Here is a 22,140-nt window from a genome sequence, read left to right as displayed (position 1 = left end):
ACATTCTTTACATCTAGGCAAAACTGTTCCCTAAGGTTGGCAAATGTACTCTGTAAACAAGCTTGTAACACTCAATTATATATTGAGCATATACAATAGCATTCCGACTTTGATAATAAATGTTGTTAATCATTTTATTAATCATTTTAATGGAATAAAATGTTATTTATTATATTGCAGATTACAATGAATAAGTGGAATAAGTATACTGTAAGTGAGATTTGCAGACTCCTAATCCAAAGTGTTATAAAACACTGCATTTTCTATGTTTTGAGAATATTTTTAAACTGCACCATACAGTATGTGGCCTCTTTATTACTGTGTTAAAAGTCCTTGTTACATTTACTATCTTTTAGATTCCTAACATTGATCTAAATTCAAATAAATCACGTGTCACTCGCTTTTCAGATCTTTTTCGTTTCTTCCTTTTTCCAGCTTTTGGAATATTGTCATGCCTAGAAAGGTGGTAATTGTTTCACTTTGTTAATCACAGGTCAGCTTTGCTATAAGCCAATTGCCCTGCACAGTTGTACTGTGTATTTTGGTGCGTATTGCAATCATGCAAGAACAGAATTTCACAAAACCTTCACTCTGTTGGCAGAGTGTGTGAAATGGAGCAGATTGGTGTGTCAGCAGCCTGCTTTGTGACCACATGGGTGGTTGATGGCAGCTCAATTGAGAGCGTTCCAGTGCTCAAGAAATGAAACATGAAAGGCTAATTATTTTTCTCGATGGGAGAGCCTTTTACGAGTACCGTGGGAGACAGGTTGTCAGAGGCAGTGAGAAAGTAGTGCTTGGAGGCAGTCCTCATTCCTGGTTTTTTATGTACATGCAGAATGCCCAAACCTGTGGCACTGCTGAGCATTCTCACATTGCCTTGTTTCCATTTTGCATGGGCCCTTAGTTCATTGTTAGAAGTATTCTGTATTGCTGAATAGCATCACTGCAATCTGTGAGGTTCTGAAACAGGTCTGCATGTGATGAAGCTCACCACATTTCAAGTCAATTAGTGCAGCAGTTCCCAAAGTCAATGGTAATTTGAATTCTGCAGCTACCCCATTTCACCACATGGCCCTAGAATGGTACCTGTCACTTTGGAGTTAAATGGCCAAACAATCCTTAAAAGAGTAGTCTGCAAAATGGGCCATGTTTCTCAAAACATTCTAAAGCGAGTGTCAAAAATATTGTAGCAACTTCTCAAAATGAAGCAATTTCTTGTCAGTCAGGCATCTACAGTTGTTACAGATAAGCCTTTATATTTTTGAGAATCCTGGGGTCCAGTTTCCACCATGAGGGCAACCTGACTTACTTATTTGAAAATCCTGGGTTTAAACCAGTATAGCTACCTGACCAGCACTTGATACTTGTGGACTTAGCAAGTATCAGTTTGCAAGTAACGTTCTAAGCCACACTGTCTAAATAAACATAAAAGCTGCTACACCAGAAGATGGGTCCCCTACCAAGAGGGTTTTGAATGAAGTTAACAACCTAGCAGAGCAGTTTCACTATAATAGGATCATTATATACTGTGAGACTTGTTACTATAAGAACCAGAAAATATATAATTAAAGAAGCTTTGTTTGACATTGGAACCTTTATTAAGTTGAATTTATTTATTTTTTTAAATGTACAGTAGCTTCATAATGTCAGGATATTCACAGGAATTTAAAAATGCAGGTTAGAAAAATAACCTCGCAAGATCTTAGCTTGAGGAGATCCTGCCACATATAATAAAAGTATGCTCAGACAAATTGGAAAAACTCAAGGCGAATCACAGAACTGGGGTCTTTGGCTAACAACAGTTGGATGTTATATCTGTAGGCCCAAAAAGAAATGCGTAGTTGACCTACAACCTTCACCTGCAGATGAGGCACAGGCCTATGGACTTCTTGAGTAATGGATCAATACATAAGCCTACATTGGAAAGCAAATTACACACCCTTCCTTACTAAAACCTGCAGGCAAATTGGCTAAAATCAATGAGTTCCCTCTCTGTTATGTCCCAGCTTGTTTTAAGATAACAAAATGTTACTGTAAGCCCTAGGAATATGAAATCATTTGTTAGTTGGCTTTACTTGCAGGTTATGAATAGTTTCCAGATTGCGTTTCTTTTCTGTTAATTTTTTTAAGCTTTTCTGCTCCCAAGCATAATCAACATTTGAATAAACAATGCGTGGTTCATTTCTCATTAGCTAACCATGAATAATGCATTCATTTAGGCCTTAAGGGGATAATCGTATAATCTATGTAAAATTCTATTAATGGGCTCTGGAATTTTTACTATTAACAACAGTACCCGAGTCTATGTTTTATTAAATAAGCGCAAACAGATCTTCAGTTGGTAATTGTGTTTACATACATTTGTAGACAAGAAAAAAAACAAAGAGAAACAAATACAAGGGTTGATGGCTTTTCAGACATCAATGGAAAATGTTGTGAAATTCCTTTGCAGTTGTTTAATATTTCGTCTTTCAGTGATTCAGAGGCACTTCCAATGCTTGTGTGGTCAGTGGCCTCTGCCCAACAATATAATGGAGAAATGCAATCTGCCATACCAATTTACTTCAGTCTTATTTAATGTACTTTAGCTTCACATGCAAGTTACTAATCACTGCTACTGAGTTGATTCCCAGTGATTGTTATTCAGCCAGTTACATATTGTAATATGGACTCTATTATGGTAAATATGATCTCTTTATATTCACAATGCATCGGTGAAAGCTGGTGCACTTACTTGGCAGTGGCTGAGCAGAAGGGAAAGTAATTTTCTAATATTATGAACACATTCTGTAATAATCTGGGAAAGAAAGCAACAGTGCCCACTGCCAGATGGATTCAGATACAGATTCATGCTTCTTTTCTTTATATTATGCAACCTATTACCCCCAGTAGGCGCATGTTAGTGGTTTATAATTCTACTCACAGTCAAACCACCAGTATATTAAACAATAAAATATAAAACTTAAATCATTTCATTTAAGTTATACAAATTGGGTGACAAATAGTACACTAAATAATTTCATTTAAATTATACAAAGTGGGTGACATTCACTAAAATGCCTTTGCACTGTATGTGTAGGATGATGTGTATTTTTTAAAATGCAGGGCAGAAAAGGCACTGAATAATATAAAATTACCAATATTGCTAGGCTTCATTTGAACACATTTCACTTAAAATGTGATATAATTGCAAAATATTGTGAGATCTTTGAATCTTAGCCAGACTTAGAACCCAGAGGGTTCTCTTCCCTTTGGCTTAGAATTTCTGAAGAAATGCCCCAGTCTGTTGATAGGACACACTGTGCTATGTTTCTAGAGAAATATGACAAAACAATTGTTAGGTAAAACAATATCACAGGAGAAAAAAGAAATTTAATGAATGCTTCAAATCTACAGAAACAAATGCCTTAAAGGTTGAAAAATTAACAATAGCATCAACATTCCACAACATTCCATAGCTGATAGCAAGTTGTAAAAATGAAATAAACTGTGACTAGTACAGGATATCCTGTACTATAGTCTTGGAAGAACCATTACATTTTGCATGGTTGACATGTATGAATTTATAGAAAATAACTAATCTAGTGCTGCATGTTATATTTAGTGTTTCACTCTTGTTTGATTGATATTAGTTGACTTAAACCCTATTGAAGGAATACTGTATATTCAGTGATTCATAAACCTGTTTTTAACTGTTAAAGATTTCTTCCAACTCTGCAACTGTTAAGCCTGACTAAGCCAGAGCTTTTGATATTTTAGGCTTCTGTATTCCTGGCTGTCGGAGATATGAATGGTTTATTAGCGCTTAAATATTGATACCCTAATAAGTGTGTATTTTCTGAGCATTCATTTGTCTTGCTGGGGGAAGGTTTAAAATGAAAAAAAAAATGCAATATCGACACAGACCTTGCATTATTTCCTTGGTTTGTGGCAAATACTTAATGAAAATCCCTAGAGGGAGAATAGGAGCTCATATTTAATTAAGGATTTATTAAATATTAACACGAGAGAGATTATTTTAGTAGCTTGTACTACAGTGCCTTGCGAAAGTATTCGGCCCCCTTGAGCTTTTCAACCTTTTGCCACATTTCAGGCTTCAAACATAAAGATATAAATTTTTTATTTTATGTGAAGAATCACCAACAAGTGGGACACAATTGTGAAGTGGAACGAAATCTATTGGATTTTTGAAACTTTTTTAACTAATAAAAAAATGAAAAGTGGGGCGTGCAAAATTATTCGGCCCCTTTACTTTCAGTGCAGCAAACTCACTCCAGAAGTTCAGCGAGGATCTCTGAATGATCCAATGTTGTCCTAAATGACTGATGGTGATAAATAGAATCCACCTGTGTGTAATCAAGTCTCTGTATAAATGCACCTGCTCTGTGATAGTCTCAAGGTTCTGTTGAAAGCGCAGAGAGCATCATGAAGACCAAGGAACACACCAGGCAGGTCCGTAATACTGTTGTGGAGAAGTTTAAAGCCGGATTTGGATACAAAAAGATTTCCCAAGCTTCAAACATCCCAAGGAGCACTGTGCAAGCGATCATCTTGAAATGGAAGGAGTATCAGACCACTGCAAATCTACCAAGACCTGGCCGTCCCTCTAAACTTTCAGCTCAGACAAGGAGAAGACTGATCAGAGATGCAGCCAAGAGGCCCATGATCACTCTGGATGAACTGCAGAGAACTACAGCTGAGGTGGGAGAGTCTGTCCATAGGACAACAATCAGTCTTACACTGCACAAATCTGGCCTTTATGGAAGAGTGGCAAGAAGAAAGCCATTTCTCAAAGATATCCATAAAAAGTCTCGTCTAAAGTTTGCCACAAGCCACCTGGGAGACACCCCAAACATGTGGAAGAAGGTGCTCTGGTCAGATGAAACCAAAATCGAACTTTTTGGCCACAATGCAAAACGATATGTTTGGCGTAAAAGCAACACAGCTCATCACCCTCAACACACCATCCCCACTGTCAAACATGGTGGTGGCAGCATCATGGTTTGGGCCTGCTTTTCTTCAGCAGGGACAGGGAAGATGGTTAAAATTGAGGGGAAGATGGATGCAGCCAAATACAGGACCATTCTGGATGAAAACCTGTTGGAGTCTGCAAAAGACCTGAAACTGGGACGGAGATTTATCTTCCAACAAGACAATGATCCCAAACATACAGCAAAATCTACAAAGGAATGGTTCACAAATAAACGTATCCAGGTGTTTGAATGGCCAAGTCAAAGTCCAGACCTGAATCCAATCGAGAATCTGTGGAAAGAGCTGAAAACTGCTGTTCACAAACGCTCTCCATCCAACCTCACTGAGCTCGAGCTGTTTTGCAAGGAAGAATGGGCAAGAATTTCAGTCTCTCGATGTGCAAAACTGATAGAGACATACCCCAAGCGACTTGCAGCTGTAATCGCAGCAAAAGGTGGCTCTACAAAGTATTAACACAAGGGGGCCGAATAATTTTGCACGCCCCACTTTTCATTTTTTTATTAGTTAAAAAAGTTTCAAAAATCCAATAGATTTCGTTCCACTTCACAATTGTGTCCCACTTGTTGGTGATTCTTCACATAAAATAAAAAATTTATATCTTTATGTTTGAAGCCTGAAATGTGGCAAAAGGTTGAAAAGTTCAAGGGGGCCGAATACTTTCGCAAGGCACTGTATATTAGAAATTCTTCTGGAAAAGAAACTTTCAAATACCAAAAAGTGCTGGAGTTATCTCATTGTTAAAAATACCAGCTGTCTATGACATGCATTAACAATGATACTGTATATTCTCTGCAAACAAAATTATGAAGAGAGTTCTGTTACAAAAGTCTTCTTATTGTTACAGTATGTGCATTTCCTGAAAACCTTCCAGTCTGCATCCATCAGTCTGTAGGGGCTGGAGGCTGGAAACTGGGAGCAGGGGTTTAGTGTAGATTTAGTTTTTTTTTCTTAGATTGTTAGCTTAAGGGAATTACAAGAAAAAAACATTTCCAAAGTACCAGAACAAAGCCAGCATCTCAAGAGCACTGCTTTTTGCCCCCAAAAATAAAATTAAGAATTCCAGGCTTGCTTGTCCATGTGCAATTTTTAAAATGGGCAGTTTGCTTCACATAACTGCAGAAACCGGATCACATAGTGAAAGCTCATGAGCACACAGTAAGAACATGCTAACTACACGTAGATAAGGACAGAATTGATCCCAGCATCTAAGAAATCTGAGGCAGCACCGTTGACTGCCATGCCACTATGCTGTCCATTGTTGGACAAGTCATATATGTTTTAAATGCACTTGGTTGTGGTACAAAACAATAGAAAATCTAATTCACAACAGGGTCCTGAACTTTCCTTCATTCCTCTGCAGATCCACTCAGATTCAGATGAAGGGGATGGCTCCATTAAGTACACCATATCTGGTGAGGGCGCAGGTACTATCTTCATCATCGATGAGATCACTGGTGACATCCATGCTACTGAGAGACTTGACCGGGAGGAAAAGACTTTCTACACACTTCGTGCACAGGCCCGCGATCGTCTCACTGACCGGCCACTTGAACCCGAGTCCGAGTTCATCATCAAGGTGCAGGATATCAATGACAGCGAACCCAAGTTTCTGGAGGGACCCTACATTGGAAGTGTGCCTGAGTTGTCACCCATCGGTAAGGGGGAAGGGAGGGAAAACTGGGGTTAAATCTTCATAACCAGGTAAGACGATGAAAGGGTTCTTAAAATATTATCTGAAAATATTTATTTGATACTTGATTATGATTGAGGGAGATGCAGGACAGCAGCAGGACCTTGAATGAGATAGTTTATCCAACAGAATATTATTGCACACACATTACACTGCCAAGGGAAGAAATTTGCATTGTCTGATGCTTACTGATTGAAATAACCATACCACAAATGATAGTATTCCTGCTGCCTTTGTACTTGACTGGATTGACATGACTTGACACTGTTGTTAGATATGATAGACAAATTGAAAAGTCCATATTGCTAAATATTCTTCTGAACTCTTAAATGAATGTCTGGAAAAACATTACATTTGATTATGATTGAGATCTGTAGATGCTGGCACTCCAAATGTCATGGTGGACATCATGTGATTACCACCTTCAAAATCTCTAATAAAATGAATATTTACCCTATCCTAAACACTGTAAATAACTGGTTATCACCTGGTTTACTTGTTATCTATTAAATTAATGTTAATGAAGAAGAATCATGAAGCTACTGTCTTATTTAGGGCCATTTTTGTAAAACATTTGCACTATTGCACAACACTATTCTTCATGCCACTTCTCCCTGTTTCTTATTTTGCTTTTTGACAGACATGTCTTTCAATTGTGAAATCCAGTGTAGCACAAGAAAACATTAGTTTCAGACCTAACATGCATTTCCCAGTGCAGTAGTAACTACAGGATCTTACACAGTGCAGGATTATATATTACATTTAGGATGCAAGTACAGTAACTGCAGAGCAATGTAAGAGTTGGTACCATAGGTATAAGGCAGTGGAGGTGATTTGGGGATCTACAAGAGCAGGGTGAACTGGTGAGAATTGTTGAAGACAGATAAATTGAGACCTGGAAGAAATAAACAGCGAGTGAAAGGATGTTGAAATGATTTTTAAAAAAGGAACTGGAGGCTAGGATGGAAAGAATTGTTTTATAAAATAGGCAAGAGACTGTGTCAGTTTGTACAGTATGTGTAGCACAGGGGGATAAACCCCAATCACTAACTTCTCTTTCACTTCCGGAAACCCATTCCAAATGAATTCCTGCTTTTTCACTGTCCAGCATGAGGAGACAGACAGGTACAGTAGCTGTTTAAAGAAACAAAAGGAAGTAAGCTTGGCTACTTATTGTGAGAACACCCCCAGCACACACACATTCCCACTCCTGCTCAGATTATACATTAAGCGGTTGTGCACATCATGTTTTATACATTGAACAAAGCACTGGGACTAATGAGATAAAAGGAGTGCTTAGTCGAGCATTTCCAGTTTGTTTTCAGCTTCTTGTTTGCTCTCCTGTACAACAAGTACTAATAGAAGCAGATTAGGGTCTCTATGTTAAGGTCATTGTCTCTCCTGCCTGCACAGTTTAGGAAGATAGATTTGACAGAGCAGGTGTCAGGGCTCTTCGAAGACACTGACAGGACTGCTTGAATAGCATTAATTATTTGACACTGCTGAAAGAGTAACTATTTATACTTTATATATTATTTGGCCATATGAAAAAAATGTGTTTTTCTCTAATCACACTATTTCATAACTCCCCTGTGTACATATAGTATGTGCTTACTGTGAGCATATGTGTCAGATCCTGCATGATAATTTATTCAAAATCTAGCTTCCAAAAATTATTACTCTATTTCTGTCTGGTCCATTTTGTGCTTGGTGGTATGTAATTTATGCAGATATATGATCTGTACTTCATGTCTACTCATTTTGATAGGGCCAGACTCAGCTTGTCTGGAAAGCCCAGAGGTTTTTCCTGTAAGTGTAATTTCATATGAAGGCACCATTAATGAAAACAATGAAATTTCATGGTGCTAATCAGTGGCTGTAGAGAAAAATGACCACCATTCAATTTCCAAATTAGCTTCATAGTTGCATTTTTATATGCTCATTTGCTTCTTTATTTGCTTCTTTTATTTATTTTATCTCTGAGGATATAAAGGGATATTCTATTTCCACCTGTGTATTTAAAAAAAAAAGCTACAGGAAGTCACTCAGGAAAAAAATTGTCCTATTTTCTATAGGGTGCATACAGTATGTACAAAAGTACACTGTGTGAATCAGGCTGCAGTGTGGAAAGCAGTTTGTCTGAGTGGCTCACTGATTAAGTGCTTGACTACAGTTTATTCAGTAGGTGTGTTTAAGTTGCTGAGCTGAAGAGGGCTTTGGAATGCTTCCTGTAAAGAAAGTAGACAAAAAGAAAGAAAGGAAGAAAGGGAAATGCACTAGAATCTCATGAGAAAAACATACAAACGAATCATTGCACATTTTCAAAACATATGGCTTGTAATCAGATCAGATGAAAAAAAGAAAAACACAATGAAATAAAAAAGAATCTGTTGAGAGGTCACTGTGTGATGCAGTTAGAAGTATTCGAGAGACATTCTGGCTCTGCTCTTTGGGAGGTGAGCAGTTGCTGGCAGTCTGTGTTTGCAGATGATTTTGAAAACTGCACAATAATATTGTTAAGCAGTATTGTAGGATCTTACAAAAACAGAAATACGCTCATCTGTCGATATTAGATGTGATGGAAGTATACATTTACTGCTTAATTGATGTACTGTACTTCATCTTTGTACTAAAAATACTTTGGGATACAAAAGCTTCCCAGTATATTTGTTTTCATTCCAGTAATAGCCTGGAGTGTATTGCTTCAGTGCTTCTTTTAAGCTGCTGCCACTGGCACCGTGCAGTATGTTGGCCTTTGTCCAGATATCAGGCTGTTTACTTTCTCATCAAACAAAGGGAAAGGTTGGCAAAACATGCTTAAAACTCTGTTTTTAAAATGGCAGTGCATGCATTGTTAATGGGGATTTTATGTTAGCAGAACATTCAAACATACACATCTGTGTATCAAATAATAGGACATCCCTCATCATCATTTTCATGTAATATTACTCCTGCATAACGTGCTACCTGGAAAGCTTTAAACATCAAATGGCCTTCCAATGGAATATGTTTATATTGTAACGCTTACGGCCGACAGGCACTGTGTAAGAGCCGGCGTACCAGAGCAGGTGACGTCACCGCCCTTCCCTGTGATAGCAGGACTACAGCTACTGGGCTGTGGAGAGATCTCTCTTTGGCTCACCGGGCTGGGTCCCTGCAGAGAGATGTGGGAGTCCCGGGTTCGAGCCCCCGACGGTGGGGGGCCAATCTAATGCAGCAAGGGTGCCCGCCTGAGCCCCCGTTGCATTACATTGGTGTCAGAAGAAGTGGGATGGGATAGCCCTTCGCCGGGGACGGCGATTTAAGCGGGGGAGAGTGTAACACTTACAGCCAACAGGCACTGTGTAAGAGCCGGCGTACCAGAGCAGGTGACGTCACCGCCCTTCCCTGTGATAGCAGGACCACAGCTACTGGGCTGTGGAGAGATCTCTCTTTGGCTCACCGGGCTGGGTCCCTGCAGAGTGATGCGGGAGTCCCGGGTTCGAGCCCCTGACGGTGGGGGGCCGACCTAATGCGGCAAGGGTGCCCGCCTGAGCCCCCGTTGCGTTACAATATCATTACTTTGGGGCTTCCATGACTATTCTAGGATACAGGCAATGTCATTTACCAGTTGTGGCCAGAATTCTCAGTGGCCACATCTTTCTGACCAGCAGTGGGATTGCAAGGGCTTAAACTGATAAGGGTTTCCACCATGTGTCATTCAGTACTGACTCCCAAATACTGCAAAGCACCTGAAAGTTTGGAGTGAGGTCAGTTAGAGATGTGCAGCTCTTCAAGTCAGTGCTGTCTGCTGGGCACTGTGCTGTTCACAGCAGTGTCAGTTAATGAGTCACAGCGTGGAGCTTCCTTAAGGTATCTATTGAGAAGCCAGAGCAGAAGTCAACAAAAAGCATTCTACTAACTTGTCTGGCAGTGATCGTCCATGATTACAATTCTACAAACTGATGCAGTTACCTACTGTATCTAAAAATCTTTCAAATACTGCATTTTCAAACAACACTTGAAATACAGTAGGACACACAGAACATAGAAACTCTCATGTACTGATATTTAAGCCTTTTACTGTATATTGAGGAGGAGAGGTGGCTCAATGATACAGTGGTTAGCATTGCTGCCTTGCAGCACTGAGGCCCTAGGTTTTAATTACTGGGGAGCTATCTGTGTGGATTCATGTTCTCCCCAAGTTCTTCCCACAGTGAAAAGACATATCCGTTGCTTCCCAGGATAGGCTCCGGCTCCCCCACGACCATGTATTAGATAAAGCATAAAAATGAAAGGATAGTTATTGAGCAGCCATATGATCAATTAGTCCCATAAGACACATCTTTAGACAATGTGAAAGAGATGTTTTATATCCAAGATCGGGAGAAAAACACTTTACAGTAGAAGAGTGAAACAACACTCTGGATCTGGCTATTTATTTCCTAGATCCTGACAGCTGAAGGCTTGTTAGACAGGCAGAGGCATTAATAATTAAGCCCCCCCCCCCCACCTCTTTTCCTCCCCTCCAGCTGTTTGGCCTAAGCAGCTTTTTAAAAGAAAAATATATTTAAAGTTTGCTCTTGTTCGCTTGGCATGTGTGCAGTTTTAGAATGCTTGGAGCACACGTGGCAGATACATCCTGCATAATTATGGTGTGGAATATAAACCTCTGCCCCCCTTAGCTCCTATGAAAAAGACATCTGTAGAGGACACAAAGTAGGTTACGTTTTGCCCATCATTTCTAAACCCAGTCATGAAAACTGTAATTCATCAAATTGCAAAACCACTTCATTCTCCATGTTTTGGAACCTTTTTTTCCTCTTAGGTTTTGTAATGAATGAGTGGTCACAAATTAAATTTAAAAATCGTGTATACATTCTAAAACATATCATATATACAATAAGAGCATTTAAACTTGTATTTAAAAAGTTAATTTAACAAGGGAATGAAGACTACTTTGAATAGTATCCTTACTTACTGTAGATTGCATTATCAAAGAGTCAGTTACCTCTTTTGATCTAATTCTTGGGAGGTGAATTTGTTTCCGTTCTTTGACGTGATCATTTACAGTATTTCTGGCTTTGAAACAGCGTAGAAGATTTATTTAGTTTGAAGATTTCTTGATTATTATCTTATCATATGGAGATTATGAAATTGCTGTTGATTGAACTCACTATTTCACATACTAGGGGACTTCTTAAGCCTTTCATCTGGCTTTACCTTGGCAATTGTTCTTCATCAGTTATGATTTTTAAATATCAAAGGTTCATTTTTATGAAAACATTGAATTTAAAAAGTAAAATGATTTTAAAAAATCACCTATTTATTTCAAATGTTATTAAGGACAGAAGAGGGAAATAAAGTCTCATTTAGAAGGGGAAAACTTGAAAAGTAATGGAACAGCTAAGTGTTTAACTTCTTTAACACTTCTTCTTTCTAACTTCTTCTATTACTTCTAAGTACTTCTTTCTAACAAACGTCTTTCTTGCGTCAGACATGTCTGTAAAAAAAGAGTGATGAGGCAGATTTTTAATCGTTAGAAACAGATCTCTTTTAATTGCCTTTGAGTTGTGAAGTAGTAGATTGTTAATCATAAACTGAATTAAAGCTTTGTCATAGCTATGAGTATCAATAGCTTGTTTATTATGCATTCATAGAGTGTCATTTGCAACCATTTTATACTGAAGTGTAACTGAAAATAGCATAGCAGAGCTTCTAGGCAGACTTTCTGCCTGCAGGCCATTGGGTTTTATGGTACAGTGCTTTATGGTGCGTACTGAAAAATGAATCACACTTGGAAGCTGGGAGAAATAACTTTTGAAGTAGAGATGGCTAGCCTTTTATGTCTCTCTAAATGATTCCATTTTGGTCCAAGAATTTAGTAGAAAGCCATTTCATACCATTTTGTGCTGAGTGTTAGGGAAGCGCCTGGGTGAGGAGGCAGTATGCCATTCCTGCCATGAAAAGGGATACAAATCTCCTTTATGATTCTACCTCTTAAAAAGCTGTCACTCTGACATCTTGGGCTCCTCAGGCCCCTTCAGCAGTAATTGAACCATCTCACCTGGGGTGCAAAATGTCGTCGGAAGCTGTTTTAACACACTACATAGGTGATATTAAATGGATCCTTCACCTAAATCAGCGTTAGGATTGATTAAGAGAAGTGGCCAGACCTCCTTTTTTAAGTTTCCTTTGCCACTGCACTCAATTTTCAAGCTGGTGATACGTGATCATCCTTTTATCCAAGTGTTGATTGAGAACTACTGTATACACATTTCTTCCCTACTGCCAGTCTTCAGTTTCCAGTTCTCCAGATCTGGAGCTGTCAATGTAAAGTCCACACATTATTGGGAACCACAGATTCATTCCGGATTCCTCCACTTACAGTAAATGCTATGTAGCTTCAGGAATATTTGTACAGTTATACACAAAACATAAAAAACAAAATGAACTGATTTAAGTGAAAATAGACTCTCTGGTCCTTGTGTTAATATTGCAGGCATTGTGGGTAATATATAAAAACATTCTTATTTTATTTTGCGAAAAAAGTTACATCAAAAGCATTGTTACCAGCAGGTGTTTTGCTGTTAATGGATTTCCAATGGACAGTCAATGCAAACAAGGTTAATCATAAGAACAGAGGAAGGATGTTAAATGAGAGGAGGTCAATCAATCTCTCCTCTGTGCTTAACCAAAATATAACTGCTTTTGGCTAATATTTTGCACAAATTTCCAATCTATGCTACTTTAAACATAGCGGACGCAAGTTTAATTAAGAAATGGGTGACTTCAAGGATACTTAGCTGCATCCTTGGTGCATAACCAGTCCTCCAGGCCCACGGTGTTTTCTGGGATTTCGTTACACTTGAACTCTCACTTGAAAAAAATGAGATGATTATTTACTTCTCTGGGCCCCAGGCAGTCAATGATTTAAATAAGATCAAGAAAGCCCTTAAAATATGAAGAAGACATACTGTAGATTTGCAGTATAATATACTGCACCTCCTTCTTGCTGTGTGTTCTTTCATATTCATGCTTGAGTTATATCATATACTGAGAAAGAATTGTTGCCTGTGGTGACAACATTACATTTCTTATGCCTACCTATTTATGCTGTATATAATTCATCAGTCACATTTTCAGTTTCTGGAGGAAACCTTCTCTAAGATTCTTCTCATAACTTCCGTTTTCTTCCTCCTACAAACTTCTTGATTTCATTTTAGCAGCTTCCTGTAGGTTGTATTCTTGGTTACTTTTGTACGTAGGGATATAGTCAAGTATTATACAGCATAACTTTTTAAAACTGTATAATAAGTGTGCAGTCAATTATCACTTGCACTAATAAGAGGGTACATCTTTCCATGCTTTTTTATCCAGCCTAATAGTTCAACAGATCTCCAGTGCTTTTTGTCCACTCTAGTATTGAGTTTATGAGTTTCGTTGATAAAGATTTAATATACGTCTACAAAAAATGCATGCAAATAGTATCTTGTTTTACAAACAACATAAATGTACATGCAAACATAAAAAACAATATTTACAATAGCCTATATCAAACTATTATTATGTCTTGCTCAGTAATTTTGCTTTGTGAAACTACCATACTTTCATTTTTAATATTAATTTAATATTTAACCTACTGCAATATATAAAAGAATTAAAACGTCAATATAGTATATAAATTTGGGCTAGGCATTGGCCAGGATTCAAACCCAGGTGTTTTGTGTGAGAGTCCAGAATTCATCCGCACACCACGTAAAAGCATTCATTGTGCCTAATTGGTGGTTTTACAAAATACCGCAGTGCTGCATTGAAAACTAAAAAAGGTGTTTTGCGTTACAATGCTATATAATGAAGTATGCCATTTGCAGTATGGCGCATTATACTTCGAGTAATCTGAATGGCTGGATCTACATCTCTTATGTTGCAGAGTTAATTTGATTGTTCTAAAATAACAAACATCTACTGTATACTGTATGTAAGCCAAGGAAGAATAATAGAGAGAACACTGAGGAGATTTACTCCAGCCGACAACTTTTAATTCTTTAATTTGGTGTCTCTTATCTAATGTATTTTTTATGACATACCTATCAGCACTAATCTGCAATGACTGCTCTAACAGAAGCGGGTACTGTTATGCCAGACCTCTTAATCATGTCTCAGGCCTTGTGTTGTTAAATGATTAGCAGTAATGGAAATAGCGGAACTCAGCCAGGATCAGAATAACAACATAGCTTTTAAAGAATATTTACTCCAAATTACTGCCATCGTAACTAAAACCACCATCTCTATGGATTTTTCTTTCTCCCTCTTTTCCTAATTACTTCTGTCTCTCTGTCCCATCATTTGTCACCCTCTCCATCCTCCGTCCCCCGTCTTTTTTCTTGATTCTTCTTCCGTGTCTTCTACTCTCTCTTTTATGCTTTCGCGCTCTCGACGTGTCTCTCAAATTCAGTTTAATCTCCAAGGCCTTTATCGCTCATGCTGTAATGTAAATGTTGTCAAAGACTGTTTAGGAAAAGGCAAATCATGCTAATGATAAGAACAGAGTCTTCAACTGCCATAAAGCTTGAAATTGCTGGCTTTTCTGTGGTCAAAGAATGGTCATCAATTATAGCCTGGACTCAGTAAATGGAAGTCATGATTTACAGTACCAGTAAGTATAACTACAGTAAGGATAGGTTTCTAATTGTCTTTATTTCTATTGGAATCCATCAAACAACTATCTGAATAATAGCTTCCTAGTTTAGAATCTAAATATCATAATACCAATATTAACCTGAGAAACAATAGTTCAACTTCCTGTCAGTTTAAAGTTTTAAGATGTATTTGATTTTAGAGGAAAATAGCAGTGGGTTAGGTTTATAACATTCTTCCTTGTGAAGTATTTTGTACATTTCATTATGTTCTCTAAAAAAATTAAACCAATTAATCTATTTTCTTCCCCCAATGAGTGTTTTCTCATTTCATTCCTGCTTAAAGCTCACAAAATTATAGATACAGAGGGTTCTAAGGATAGTGTAGTTACAATGTGATAGAATAATAAGAATAATACAGGCACTTGTACTAAAATGATGTTAGAAATCTGTACAGAATTGTTTTTGTGAGCAGACTTTGGTCAAACTGCATTTGCAAGAACTGTTCAAATAAAAAAAAATGCCTCCGCCTTTACTTATTATGGAACACAGTATCAATAACAGAAAAAGAGATCTGTGCAACTAATTCAAGTTCTCCCATTAACAATCTTCACTTCAAACTTGTCACCTTCAAAGTTTGAGAAGATCATGAACTGATGAGTTTGTGCTGAATTGTAGTTGTGAATACATCAGGTGTAATATGATTCATAAAAGGGAAGAGGATGTACACTCAAATTTTTGAAGGTGCTTGTGCAGCAAACAGTTACTGTTACAGTCAAAAACAGTTACTGTAAATGACGTGCACTTCTACTCCATAATTTAAGCTGTCAACACTCCTGTGTGTGTGCATTTGGCTTAATTCTTGTGTTATATCAGCTGACAACCAAAAATATACAATACCTCCTGAAATCTGGTTTCCCAATCCAACAAGCAAGTAGTGAATTAATCTATTATAATCTAGGTACTGTATATAAAATATCCCTTGAAGATATACAGCAATAATTCTAAGGATAAATATCAATAAACTGGCGTACACACAACATACTGTAACAGCACGGTGGTGCAGTGATTAGCATTGGTGCCTCATAGTGCTGAGTCCTGTGTTCAGTTCCTGGGATCCTATCTATGTGGACTTTTGTATCTCCCAGTTTTTGCATGGGTTTCCTCTCATCACCGAAAGACATACTGGCACTGTAGGTTAATTGGCTTCTGAAAAAAATGGCTCTGGTATGATTGTGTATGCCCTGAAACGGACTAGTGTTCTATCCAGAGTTTATTCTGCCATGCGCCCAATGCTTTCTGGGATAGGCTTTATATGAATAAAACTCACCATCACTGTTTATTCAAAGCTAAAAGTACATAATACTGTTATATAAAAAGATTGTATAATCATGCTCAACAGATTTGTTTTTCTGTTGATCAATAGCTGTTTTTAAAAAGAGTAACGATTTAGTTCAGTGTTCAATCCATTTGGCATCAAAGCATTAAGATGAAAAATTCTGAGTGCTCCCCTCTTTAAAAGGACAGCATTAATACTGTCACCTCTCCTAGAGATCTAGAATTTCTTAATATCCATCTATATAAGCAGGGCATGATTAGGTTCCACAAAATGAGCAGACATGATACTGTAAATCAAATTACTGTACAACAGTCCTGAGTGGTACTACATGGAGTGTTGGGACAAAAGAGGATTTTAACTGCCCTGTCTCAAAAACCTGTTCTTAATACCCATGAGAATTAAAGTCAGTGTATGAAACCATTTCAAAAATAAGACTTTTAAACAAATCCATAACCTTATTAATTTATTCACATTGCCTGCTTGTTGGAAGCAATATTGAACAGCCAATCAGTATTATACGTTTACAACACAGTGATGTTAATTGATGATTTTCATCTCGGTGAAGCCATAATGATGAATTGTCAATTTAACCCCTTTTCAATTTGAAGCCAATCCTGTCTCAAAGTATTGCTGTGATCACAGAGGCAAATGATCACTCTATAAATGTGTGATTAGCATGTTTCATCTTGATGAACATGAGTGAATAGGATCTTAAAGCTATTTAAAAGCCCTTTTGCTGTCATGCTAATTAAGGATTGCTGATTTTAGTAAAGTAGGGGTCTGTTGGTAAAATTAAATAACAGCATGTTCTTCACTACTGCTTTAAGAGAAAACCAAAATGTTTATTCCGCAATACTATGGTATAAGTTAATTTACTATTGACTGGTACCGTACGTGAATAAGTAACAACTTAATTGGAAGTCATTAGGAAAGTCATTTTGTATTTAATTAATTAAACACTAATTTGTTAAGATATAAATCACTGTGATTTAAACTTACTGTAAACCCACAGAAACTGATGCAATCATACCAAATGCATATTTACTCCAAGGCAACTTTTTCTCTTCATCCTTTTTGCTTTCATCTACAGTACTTTTCATTTTCTGAGCAACCCCCATTCTATGCCTATCAACATTATATCATTTCTTGCTTCCCCTTTTAACCTCAGAAATACCCTCAATGACAGTAGTTCTACCTACAGTTACTTTTCTTTCAATCAAAAATAAATTACTACAAGCATATCCTGAGTGTTTTCCTCTGTTGAGCATAATGGATGTTGCCTTTGTTTGAATAGGAACGAGTGGATAGAATAGAGATTGTATTGTGTTACTGTTTATGACTTGCAGGGGCTACAAGAAAGAATAAAATTTAAAGGTCTGCAGATGTAGCTGTTAGAGAAAGAAACCAAATAAAATATACTGTATATATACCAAATAAAAAATGTGTACTTTACAGAGGGTGAAAGGATCTAAGACTTTTATCCACCTTTTCTAAAGTAGACTTAACCTGTATAAGGAGGTAGGAGATTATAGTGTGTGTCATTATGCAGGGGTGTGTTCAGTGTGGAGCCAGAGAGATGGATAAAGGGCGATGTGTTGCCTCAGCAACCACAGCTGCCCTGGCTAATTAAGGAGCCGCAGCTGTGAGGGTTCTTTAAAAACACACTGAACACCTCCCCGAAGGAACGAGCAGAACCCCCGCAAAGGGAGAACCCTTAGCCGACAGTCCCGGAGGGGATTGTGATGAGAGCGTAAGGCCATTGTTTTTCTTGGCTTCATGTTCTCTTTCTTTTCGCCTGTCCTGCCGTGCATCTCCACTGGAACAGGTTGAGTTCTCTTTCTGATTTGGCCTTGAACTCCCTGTTCTTCCAGACTGGACCCTGTTAAAATAAAGGTAAGTCCAGTCTGGATGCTGCAGTACACCGCAACATTTTTCTTTTTCCTTCCCCCCCCATTTTCCACGAACCCCACACCAGTGCCTCTGCCTCCTCAGACAGGGTGGCGACGTGGACTGGTGCTCGCCCTGGCTCCTCCAACTCCCGCATTGTTACAAGTGTTTACTGTATATGACAGGCAAATTGAAAAAGGATGAAATACAAGATACTGTTCTCCAATTTTGTTTGACGAAAGTCTGGTTTCCAATAATGGTTTATTTCCATTGGCATTTGTTTGTTGTTTTTGCTGGCTCATCCAGTTAACCTAAAACATGCTAGTTGTGGCATGACACTTGTTTGATGCCATTGGCTTCAAGGTTAAAGAGGTAAGACTTAATGATCCACTTAAAGCAGAAGGTAGTGTGCAATGATGTTGGCACACTTGGCACCAAATGACCAACTGCTAGCAAGTAATTTTAGGTTTTTGCATTTTAAGTGGTCTTGTTCTTGTTCTTCAGATACCCCACAGAATACTATATGTAATGTGCTGGCCTGCTTTCAGGGACCCTCAAGTTGTTACGGGTCTTTTCGAAATGTGGAAGGCATTTCTTGCAAAAAAAAATGTTCACAGAGCATTGACACCAACTTTCCACTTTTTCTGCTAGATTTCAGGTTTTCCAACATTTTACCCTGATGAGGTCTTTTCTGATTAAACCAGACAGCTTGGATACCAGCAACATGGAGTTCTCAGCAAGGCTCACACTACTTGTTAAGACATACATAATGCATTAATTTTAGATATTAATGTATTTTACAACTGATACTACTTGATTCAAACTAAAGCATTTTGGGGAAAAAGAATAACCCAATAAAGGAATACATTCTTTATTGTGTTGATGATGACTTCTCCGTACTTGTACTCTGCTCACATTTCTTCTTGGCTAACATTTTCATTTAGACAATAGTACTACACTGTATAGTACAGGACCACTGTGGATGATATTCCTATATTTGTCTTGACCTGACAGCTCCCATTGTAGTCCCACTATGGTAAATACATAAATACTGTCGCATAAAAACTATTGTACAACTGCACAATTCCTTAAAGAACTCCATTTTAACACATTAAAGTAATGCCAATACATTAATGCTTATGTAAGTTTTATAGTTTTGTCTTATGATGAAATATTCCATAATTAACTGCCACATTCAATTTATCAGCAATTCTTTGCAGGTGTTTTTGCAATGGCTACAATATTGCTTCTCCCTATAACACAATTACTTATAGTTTTCCATAAGGAGCTACAATTCATGGTTACCAGATTAAGATGCACATTCTTTCATGGTAGTTTTGCTCAATTTGTTTTGCTGCATTTGATGTTCAACCTTCCTTGCCTACTGAAGTGTAGCTAGAATGTGGAGATTAGCAAGATGGTTTAAACACGAACCACTTGAATGAGATAACTGAAACCATAGCTTGTCTTTAACATCAGAATTACTAGGATTTCACAGTTATTGGGTTAATTCAATCAAGCTAATTCAAGAAAATCCCAAATTAGTTAAACATGTTTAACAAAACAACCCCCAGGTTACTTAAACTGAGGAATATACTGTAACTCAATGACCAGGCCCTGGATAATTCACCTAACTCCACTTGTAGTATTCACTAAAATAATCCTTCTGACTCAGAGACACTGGAGCATTGAGCTGTACTTAGCCCTTAATGCTCACCTTCACATCAATAACTTCTACAACATGACTCTTCAACCACCAGACCTCCATTTGCAACTACTTGTCCCCCCCCACCATCACAAGTTTCTAGATCCCATTTAGCCAGGCATGCCACTTCATAAAATCAAAACATACCACAGCAGCCATCTTGTTTTTCTTGTTCATTTTAAGACTGCCCTTTAATCTACTGATATGACAGGGTGGAATCAGATCCAGCTCTCTTTGACTCCCAACTCCTGACAATGAGAGAAAAGTACACTGCCTCTTTTAGGTCCTAACACCTCCTGTCAGCCCCGGGTCAGCTGGCTCACCCCCTTTCCTCTGAGGCAAACTATACCCAAGAAACTACTTTTTTCAAGTGTTCCTAACTCACTTAGTCTTGTGGACATACAATATAATCTTTCTAAACCTTTTTAGTACAGCTCTTGCTCTTGCTCTTTCTCTTTCTCTTTCTCTTTCTCTTTCTCTTTCTCTTTCTCTTTCTCTTTCTCTTTCTCTTTCTCTTTCTCTTTCTCTTTCTCTTTCTCTTTCTCAGTTGAAGTCTAAACACAGACTAAAACACTTTTCTTCTATTTGCTTTTATAACCCTCTTAATTAGCTCAGAGGTGTGACTAATTCCATACAGCACCTATCACAGTAGCTGCTCTTACTCACGTAAAATTTCAGTGGCTCTGAGTACTAATTACTCACTCAGAGCAGCTGTATCTTATTTTGCAGGTTATCTCATCTAACAGCCAACCAGCCTGACAGTGTTAGAGAGTATTGCAATTGCAGCTTACTTATAGTCTATATTGAGTATTGCCAGACAAGTGCAAATGTGAGTCACAATATTCTAGTGATTTTTTTCTCTTTTTTGCCTTGCTTTCTGCTGATAGGGCACAAGGCATAATAGATCATAAAAATATAGCTTTATGCAGTACTGTTACCTTATTACCTTATTTATTTTCCTACTGTTACCTTATTTATTTTCCTTCAGCCATTATACTCTTACAATTGACAAAGAATAAGAAAAAAACCAACTCCTGGGTTTGAGTAAATTCTTGAGCTATGGTAAGAGAGTTAATCTTTTCTCAAGGTTGAGAAACTCTTGAGATCTTTTGCTAATAGTTTGACAACATATTTAGAATATGAATTGTGAATACTGTGCTCTACTAGCACATAAGTTGTGGCATAAAACCTAGACTTTTATCCCAAGAGTGAGTAAACATCGAATTATTAAATCTAAAGTATATGATCACCTACTGGATACAAACACCTATGTAAGAGATCCCAGAAAGTGGACATTATGGATTTGGAAATGGTAGGTCTTGTCTAACCAGGCTTTTAGATTTCTTTGAATAAGCAACAATAGTAATGGATACACAGAGAGTATTTAATTTGATTTATTTTAATTTGTGGGTGATTTTTAATAAAAAAAATAATTCTCAGATTAAATGTGGTAGACTTTTAAAGAAACGTGATAAGAACTGGTTAAACAGAAAACAGTACAGATATGAAGTGAATACTCAAAATGAGGTGATGAACTGTTATTAGTGAAATTTTAATTTATATCAATTATCTCGATTCTGGTACAATTAATAAACTAGTCTATACTTACTGACTTGGTAACTGACTTAATATACTATTAAGTCTGTCTTTATAAAGTCTGCAGATTATAGTCAAATAGAACAATTAGCGAACAGTGTACTATCAGCAAATTATATTCAAAAAGACAGATAAAATTCAAGACTGGAAAAACACCTTCTTTACCCAATAAGTTGTAGAACAATATATCCAGCCATGTTATTGAAGTTAATAGCCTAGCTTTTTTAAAGAAATGGCTGGATGAGATCATTGGATCAATGAATTACTATCACATGGGCTTAGATGGGCCAAATGCCCATCTTTTTATGATCTT

General features: G+C 37.6%; 1 protein-coding gene across 1 annotated transcript in view; it reads left to right on the top strand.

The window, feature by feature from the left end:
• cdh22 (cadherin 22) overlaps positions 1–22,140 on the top strand; it is a 290,864-nt gene that overhangs the window by 131,030 nt on the left and 137,694 nt on the right. Inside the window, exon 4 of the mRNA XM_088607873.1 lies at positions 6,353–6,647. Within this exon, the coding sequence (XP_088463999.1) occupies positions 6,353–6,647 (295 nt within the window). The remainder of the gene's footprint in view (positions 1–6,352; positions 6,648–22,140) is intronic.

The sequence above is a fragment of the Lepisosteus platostomus genome, chromosome 15 (genome assembly GCF_059453375.1).
Source record: "Lepisosteus platostomus isolate fLepPlt1 chromosome 15, fLepPlt1.hap1, whole genome shotgun sequence".
In the NCBI taxonomy this organism is placed as follows: Eukaryota; Metazoa; Chordata; class Actinopteri; order Semionotiformes; family Lepisosteidae; genus Lepisosteus; species Lepisosteus platostomus.
This window is presented reverse-complemented; position numbering and strand designations above follow the sequence as displayed.